The sequence below is a fragment of the Amphibalanus amphitrite genome, unplaced genomic scaffold (assembly GCF_019059575.1).
Source record: "Amphibalanus amphitrite isolate SeventyFive unplaced genomic scaffold, NRLGWU_Aamphi_draft 000097F_arrow, whole genome shotgun sequence".
Taxonomy (NCBI): domain Eukaryota; kingdom Metazoa; phylum Arthropoda; class Thecostraca; order Balanomorpha; family Balanidae; genus Amphibalanus; species Amphibalanus amphitrite.
Window position 1 is genome coordinate 167,597 of NW_024881592.1, and position 8,632 is coordinate 176,228.

General features: G+C 47.7%; 1 protein-coding gene across 1 annotated transcript; it reads left to right on the plus strand.

Annotated features, from left to right (window-relative positions):
- The first annotated feature begins 1,845 nt into the window (after positions 1 to 1,845).
- LOC122380394 lies at positions 1,846 to 3,846 on the plus strand. Its single transcript, XM_043363542.1, has 5 exons — positions 1,846 to 1,880; positions 2,090 to 2,192; positions 2,503 to 2,715; positions 2,949 to 3,281; positions 3,502 to 3,846. Exons 2-5 carry the CDS (start codon positions 2,100 to 2,102, stop codon positions 3,649 to 3,651), a joined length of 789 nt encoding a protein of 262 aa, XP_043219477.1. The 5' UTR covers positions 1,846 to 1,880; positions 2,090 to 2,099; the 3' UTR covers positions 3,652 to 3,846.
- The last annotated feature ends 4,786 nt before the right edge of the window (positions 3,847 to 8,632 follow it).

Below are 8,632 nucleotides of genomic sequence, written 5' to 3' on the forward strand. Positions count from 1 at the left end.
ACCTTGAACTCACGTAACCTTGAGATCAAGCGACCTGAGGTAACGTGACCTGAAGCCAACCTTTGACCTTGACCTCTCGAGGTCAACACATACATGTTTCGATGCGGAATGACGAGAGAATTACGATGGTACTTTTAGTTTTTGCCTAGCTTGATTACTTCAAAAGCTATTCGTAAAAACTGTCATCGCATCTAGAGCCGCTATTTTGACTATTTTCGACCCCTGTGACGGCTGAGTCAACCTCCAAAATGCTTCAAATGCGTCGTAGGACACGCGCCATTGCTGTATGTGAAGCTGACTCGCCGATAACAAAAATTATGGCCTCAAACTAACACCGGCCAAATTGCCCCACACCCCCGGCCAAATAACCCTGCTAGTGGGGCAATTTGGCCGCTTTGCAGACCTTTGTAATACGTCACAATTTCAATATAAGTAGTCACCCTATCATTTTAAGTTTACTGTCCAGGAAAGTAAAATGTATGCCACACCTGTCAGCGTTGAGAAAATGCAGCAAGGTGTTGTAGATTTTTAGTTACATCGTTTTCTAAAAAAAGCGGCCAAATTACCCCACTCTCCCCTAACTGATCAAACATGCGACAGCACGAGTGTAATTCACATGCCGTACAACCACAACGAACATAAAAATTTATATTACCTATAGCTTAGCTTTCCCGCTCCCTACATCACGGATGAAGTGTGCACTTTACTCACCCTGTTCTCAAAGACGGACTGATTTCCCTGCAACGACAACAGTTGAACCGACCGCTTGCTAGAGCCAGTTCAAAAGCAATATCCTAAGGCAGCAACTCAAAGCAGGGATCGACACTTGACCAACGCGGCAGCTAGACTGGCCGCTGCGCTCAAAGGACGCGTCTGCCTGCACGCGGCCCATCTGATTGCTTTTCCAGGCTTTCTGGGCCACCGGATATGGTGCCCGAAGCGCCTTCTCAGATCGGTTGGGATAACAACGTAAATCACAAGCCTGTCTTAACATGGGATTCGATTGGGCTATCCGTACCGCGTCCCAACCGATTAAGCATGTGGTCCGGAAATCCCGAGTCGCCCCTACCGCCGGCCATCGAGGTCCGGTATCGATTGGGACAACCCAAGCCTACCCAACCCGGTAGGGACAAGTCGGGACATCCGGAGTCTATCCCGACCGTCCCCAACCGCATCCCGGACGAATTGCTGGCTGGGCAAATGCCGAAGAGGGTCTCATGGCAGCCAATGCTGGGCTTACGAGAGCCTCAGCCCTCAAGTAAACCCACGCCGATATTTCACATAAGTTAGAGTATATCTCACATCCGGCCATACTCCTGAACCGGTGCCAGTGACACTGACCGCCAAAATGACAGAATGCGAAGCTGAGCCCACTCATGAATGAAATTTACTTCCTTTGATGGCGCAAGAAAGACCTTTCATTAAACGAGAACATGAAACATACAAAAAAGTTTTTGTAGGATTTTTGTTCGATCTGAAAAGGTGGGGCCAAAAGAAAGTATGGCCCCCACTTACTTTGGAATGATCGGTGATCACGTTCGCAACTGATGTTTTCCTATTGATGTAAAAAAAAAACAGTATTGTCACTGCCTTCTATCCCTTGGAGCAGAGCTGACGCTGCCTCCGATTACAGAGCGGTCACCATGTTTGGTCTCCCCCCCCCCCCACACACACACACAAACACAAAACGGCTGCCCATTCAGAGTGTTCCGCTCCGGCGGCGTGGGCAGGATGATGACTCGCGTGACGTCACCGCCTCTGGTGCTAATGGCCTCGGGTGCGTCTCACCCCAGCGATCGCCGCGGGTCCTATAAAAGACCACCTCCCGGTGGCGTCCCCACTCAGTCGTGGGACCACAGCGCCCCGTCCTTGTCATCTAGGTGAGCTATGATCACAGTCAGGCGTCAGCCTGCGGCCGGCAGTCAACGTGTCCTTTTTCATGACTAACGCGTTTTATTTGCATTTGCGTTGCATGCGTTGTAGGCGACAAGTTTTTAAAGTGTTTTACGAATCTTGAAGTTATCTTTTTGCAGAGCTCATCAATTGTTGACATATGTATTGTTTACATTTTTCATTCTTATGTTTTCAGAATCAGCATCATGAAGCTCCAAATTCTCCTTCTGGCTGCTTGTGTATGCATCGCTTCGGCGGGCATTCCAAAGAAGCTGCTCAAGAAATATGCCATGAAGAAGGTAAGCGTTCGTTGTGCTAATTTACTTGTAGGTGAATGCATGATGCCTTGGTCATTGACAAATGGGAGAAGGTATTAAAATTTTTGCGCATTTTTTATTGTAAATTAAGCACGTCAAATCAGTTATTTCAATGGTATTTAAAGGTGTTCTCGTGCAGTTATTTATCTATTTTACCTATATCTTAATTTACGACAATATTTTGAAAGTTCAAGCTTCACATGCCTACCAACTGACTCTATCTGACCTGGATCACCTGATCTGACACTCGACATTTCCAGCTCAAACTACACCACCATTTGCGTACCACCAGATTATGGAGAGCTGTTTCGGCGAGCAGCTGATGGCCGACATCAAGGCTGAGGTGGAGGCGGCCTGCGACAAGTGCGCCGGCCAGCAGGGGCCCGAGATGCCGCAGCTGCGTGGTCAGATGGCGGCCATGCTGGCCGGCTCCGAGTACACCTCCCGGCCGGCCAGCTACGCGCACAGCGTCCAGTATGTGCCCGTCCCCGTCCAGTTCCGGCCGGTGAGTGCCGTGCCGTGGCGTGGGGGTCTGGCGAGGACAGCAGGGACTCACAGGATGTCAGGACATAATAACAGAGGATGGAGTGATTTTTTGCTGGTTGATATCTTTATCAGTCGATATAGAACTGAGTGTTAACCGTTAAACTTTGTGGCAGGCATCTTGCCATCATATAAATATCAGCTACTGAGAGCACTGATTGCTTAGACCTTCAATCTGTGTGGTCACATCTCCAGGTATCCTACCAGCGTCGCTGGAGGCGCAGCGCAGATGGCCACATCACCGCCGACAAACTGGAGCAGATGAGGGCCAAGATCGCCTCCCTCGTCGGCAACATGACCTGCGTGCTGCAGGAGCTCAAGTTCCTCGACTCTGACAAGCAGGTGGATTTCCCGTCGATGAAGCGTAGGATCATGGACCTGCCCCTGCCGAAGGAGATGACGGACGACCTGTGCGACGGTTTGGACAAGTGCCGCGACTTTGCCTCCTGCATCCCCAGCTCCATCTTCGAGAAGTCTCCCATTATGGCCGGCTTCGGCAAGCAGATGGCCTTCTTCAAGTGCTTCGAGGTACGTCCAGTGTTGCTGACGCTGCAGTCATTATTACGACGGCCCGTAACAAACTAACGATAGGCGAAACTGTCTCTTTCCCATTCGGTTTTTGTATATTTTTTTTTTTGCAAAGTATGATGGCCGTAGCTGTTTTAGCGGTTCTTTTTCACTCTGCCTCTCTGCGTTACGGTATGGTGTTGTGTGTATTGCAGCGTATGACCCGTCCCGCCGTTTTCAGATGGTGAAGGTGGAATCGTGCATGAAGCAGGACTTCCGCGACGATTACTTCCCGGCGCTGTTGCGGAGCGGCCTGAACCTGGACTCGGAGGAGAGCTTCCAGACCATCATCACCTCCGCCCTGCTGGAGGAGCACAGTGAGATGATGTGAGCGAGGACACAGGACAGCAGCAGCAGAGTTGGATCGGCAGACAGCGGGAGGGGCATTGGAGAACACTGGTGTGAAACAGGGAAAATTCCCATTTTTCATGATAAACCTGTTGCTAATGCTACCTGAGGTTCGTTAAAGGGCATTGTTGCGCTAATGACACGACTTGGTCTCCAGAAATACATGAATTATCTGAAACGGAGTCTATCTGAAGCTGCTATTGATCGGTTGAATTGTAACGGAAATAAGTTGTGATATTTTATCTTGGAAGGATGTGATACAGTCCGATACCGTAAGTGTAGTAGAAAACGGAGAATCAATTCCAATGATATTTCAGAAACATTTGAAATGCTGCGTGTTTGTCATGAAACGCCAGAAAATATTTCGAATGAGTTGGGACAGCGTTTCCAAAGAAATGTTTAAGTATCGCACTTACATACTTCTACCCTGGGATCTAGTACCTGTTGGTTTTTCGTTGTTCCCTCGAAAAACCATTTGTTCAGCCGCAAATATATTTAGCGCTAGATGTATGTACGAATGAACAGAAACATCAATTACATACAACATGGCAGGCTACGGCAGGCTCCTTTGAATGATCACTGCTCCGTGACCACTCCGGCGGCCCGCCTTCCGCCCGGCCATCTACCCAGATTATTCGCTGGGTTTTCACAGCGTGTGACATGTACGCTAAGCTACCGCGATGGAAGCGGAGGATATTTCTCCAATGTTGTTACCACCGGTGTGCCGTTTCGGCAGGGAATTAATTGGTCCTTCCGTATGTGGGCAGACGGTGGGGCTGGTCGAGCCTCTGGCACTGGTCCCGCACAAAGCTTTTCTATAAGCAGCGCGCAGTTTGGCGTTCAGCAGACCGTAGGCCCAGCCCTCGAAGATGAAGGCCAGCAGGCGCACCTGGTGCAGGAAGCCGTTCACCTTGGGCATCGGGTACCAGCGGCTGACGAAGCGGATGATCGGGGCGACGATGTCCATTGTCACTGTCAGCGAGAGCACGGCGATGATCTTCTTGAAGGCGCGGAAGTTGCTGAAGAACTTTTGATCCTCAGTGGGGACGAGAAAGCCTCCACGACGCGTTCTTTCTTCGATGAGGTTCTTCATGACGCGGTGACCGGCGGCACCTGTATAAACCAGCAGACAGGCGGTGGCCAGGGAGAAGGTGATCAGCTGCATTTCGAACACGATCGTGTACACGTTGGCGAGCGCACTCTCCCAGCGACACTCGGGAAACAGCAGCGTAGTGTTGGTGCTGTTCAGCGCGTTGTCGGCGAATGTCTCCATGTCGAAGATGTTGACCAGAAGACCAAAGACGATCTGGACAGACCATGTGAGCCAAGTAGCGGCTAACATCCACGGCAAAGCGCGCTTCATGATGGTGAAGTGGCGCAGAGGATAGAATACAGCCACGAACTGATCCAGCGCCATGCAGACCTGGCCTGCCTTGAAGGCGATGCCGAACCCGAATCCGATGTACTGCAGGGATCTGCACAGGCCGGTGATGTCCAGGCGGATAAGGTCGTAGATTCCGATGAGTATGATGGCCAGTCCGTCCATGGCACACGCCAGAGACATGTTACCGGCGAGCGCCGCCATTGGTTCGTCCCAGAGACGGCGGTCGTTGAGCACCACGAACAGAGGCACGGCAAAGTTGGTGGCCAGCACGGTACCCACGATCGTCTTCATCCAGATGTACATCATGTTGTATGAGAACGTACGCCCGACTGCCCTGCAGGGATAAATGGCTGTCCGTCTCCCCGCTGCCGCCTCCTTTATAAGACTGTGCGACTGGTATCGAGTCCAGGAGTCTTGAGCGCGTTTGCGTTCTCAGAACAGCGAAGTGGTCCTTGAAGGATGTGTGTTGTGTAAAGCCTTCCGAGCAATGTATTATATGCACCGTACCGTTTTTGTGTAACTTGTCGACATAAATCAATTGCTCTCCCAGCCTCTTGGAGGCCAATTATGTTTTTTTTCCTCTCGTGTGCTTTCATTAAGCCGGAATTACAGCAGAATATAGCCCATGCACGAAAGGTTTTAGTAGCTTTTATAGTTGCGCCATTGCCCGCAATGTGCGCATCTATCACTCATACTATTTTGTGAAATCGTACACGAACCCTCGCCGACCGAGAGGGAGGAGAAGGGCCGAGGGGGCATGTGCCGCCCCTGATGTAATCGAAGTTTTTCCTTAATAACTTTCGATCAAATTGACCTAGCGAGTCGGAAAAGCCACCAATGGACTCAAAACGATCTGACGAATCGAATGATACACAACATGACATCAAGTAAGCTTTGTGACCTGAGCAACTTTGACCTGACCTTTCCCATGATGTTGTCACCCCAATTTGATCTAACAAATTATTATATCATTGGACTCACCTGACCTGCCATAATCACGGCTCTTCGGCCATTTTGTAAGTTCATGAACGTTTGCGAACTGTTCGCTGAGTGTTTATCAAAATTCGGCCGATGACCTAGCTTGTTTGTGAACGAGTCTGATCCTGATGTTTACATTTGTTTATTTAAAAAGTCAACCCTCGCCCCAGTGCGGGGGGGCATATATAGGTATGTGGCATATGGGGTCGGTCGGTAACATTAGGAGATCTTAGGGGGCGGGGGGGGGAGGGATTCCATGCGCTCCCCGCAAAGGGTGATACGGTCCGCTAATAGCCCTACCGGTCGTGGACTAAAACAATGTCAAACGTCAAACGATTTATGTAAAATGCCGAGCATTGTATGAGCACTTTACTTTGTACATGTAGCATACCCCACGAGTTGCTGGGGGAGGGTTCGTTGCTTTTTCTCCGCTTTTTCTCCGCGGTGTAGCTGTAAGAAAAAAATGGCGCGCCACTGACGCGCTCCAAATTGTAGTAACCTATAGACAATTGCTTGAAGGTTAATGTGACGAAATTTCACAAAATTTGTCTTAACTTTTTTTGGCATATGGAGGTTTGAATGGCATCATTATTTCTTAGTTTTCGACCGAAATGGCATATGCTCAAAAAAATCATTTAAAATCTCAGAACAGACCGTACAGACATGCCATAAATGCCACAAAACTGCCCCTACCATAAACAAACAAATGGCTATCTTCGACTTTTAATTATCGATCCACATTTCCAAAAATCTTAATCCTATTAGTGGCAGGCTCCTGGCTACCCCTATTAGTGGCAGGGGGGGCTGTTTATGACTCCCCTTGATATCTCGAGATCTAACGGGCCGATTTTCAAAATTCAAACGGCATTCGATTTCGCTCAACGTGATCTACATTTCTAAAAAATAAAAATTAATACATACTTTACGGTGCGATCACTGGAGATTAACCGTGCGTTAATTCGAAGGTAGCCGTGCACCAATTTAAATTAATACATACTTTACGGTGCGTTCACTGGAGATTAACCGTGCGTTAATTCGAAGGTAGCCGTGCACCAATTTAAATTGGTGCACGCGCGTGCAGTGATGACTTTCTCGACTGAAGTTTTTCGGAAGGGTCATTGACTTTATTCTAAGATTTCCCATAAAGGGCCCTTTTTAGTGGCATGGACTAGGTTTAATTTTCATTTAAATTCGCACCGTTAAGCATGTATTAATTAGTTTAACACATGGTTTCCGTGCATAAATGATTTTAACGCACTCGTGGATGGAATGGAGCACTTGTGCGTTAATGCACTCGTTTCACTCGTGCATTAACACACTCGTGCTCCAATCCATCCACGTCGTGCGTTAAAACCATTTACACACGGGAAACCATGTGTTAATATATATTGGTGCACGCGCGTGCAGTGATGACTTTCTCGACTGAAGTTTTTCGGAAGGGTCATTGACTTTATTCTAAGATTTCCCATAAAGGGCCCTTTTTAGTGGCATGGACTAGGTTTAATTTTCATTTAAATTCGCACCGTTAAGCATGTATTAATTAGTTTAACACATGGTTTCCGTGCATAAATGGTTTTAACGCACTCGTGGATGGAATGGAGCACTTGTGCGTTAATGCACTCGTTTCACTCGTGCATTAACACACTCGTGCTCCAATCCATCCACGTCGTGCGTTAAAACCATTTACACACGGGAAACCATGTGTTAATTTATATTAAAAAAATGTCAATAGGGGGGTAGAGGGGGTAAAAACGGGCAAATTGCAGATACATTTTAGACTGTTTATCACGGCCAGGTTTCTGAACCAATCTTAACGCAACTTTTGCCGATCGATAGCGAATAAACCAGGAATTCACATGGATCCTAAAAATATGCATTTTCAAAAATCATAGGCGGATACAGATCATTGAGATTGGGGGTACACAAAAAGTATAGTAAATAAGGTTTTTGTTGGTACTGTTTCTAAAAAGGGTGGTAATGGTCTTGTTATGTTACAATTTTCTTATGAGAGAACGACTACAATTGTATTGGTCATGCATAGGCGGTGTCAGGGCTTCTATGTTGAGAGGTAAAACATAACCCCCCTTTTTGGACGCCTGGATCCGCCTATTATAGCAAAAACGTGTCAAAAGAGGATGCACAATAACTTTGTATATGTTATCACATGATACCTTTCATTCACTGTTCATAAAACTGTTGCATACAGTTATAATACATCAGCATCTTGATCTTCGTCCAAATGACTCGCTTCACGAATATGACCCCCAATTCCCAGTGCTATGGAGCCGCCCCTGGTAAAGTTATGAACTTGAAATTTTCAGGGAATGTGCCCAATTTATTTTTAGGAAAAGTCAGAAAATTTCAGCATCGTAGCTGCAGCGGTTTCGGAGATATTCCCGAAAAACCTGAGGGGTGGATGAAAACAACCCCCCCCCCCCGCCACTAATAGGGTTAATCTGTATCTTGGCAAATCCTTGTAACTACTTAACGAGGGAGGACTATGATGCATGCATTTTTTAGATTGATCTTTTTGACCAAAGACGTGCTCGTATGCTAAAATTAATGTCACCGTCGTAATCTCCGCCCAAAAATGCCCATAAAC

What these genes read in the sequence shown, in the direction of transcription:
- LOC122380394 (XM_043363542.1), top strand. Translation starts at nt 2,100, where the DNA reads ATGAAGCTCCAAATTCTCCTTCTGGCTGCTTGTGTATGCATCGCTTCG. An exon ending in AGAAATATGCCATGAAGAAG is followed by an intron (nt 2,193 to 2,502) that starts GTAAGCGTTCGT and finishes GCGTACCACCAG; the next exon opens with ATTATGGAGAGCTGTTTCGG. An exon ending in CCTTCTTCAAGTGCTTCGAG is followed by an intron (nt 3,282 to 3,501) that starts GTACGTCCAGTG and finishes CGCCGTTTTCAG; the next exon opens with ATGGTGAAGGTGGAATCGTG.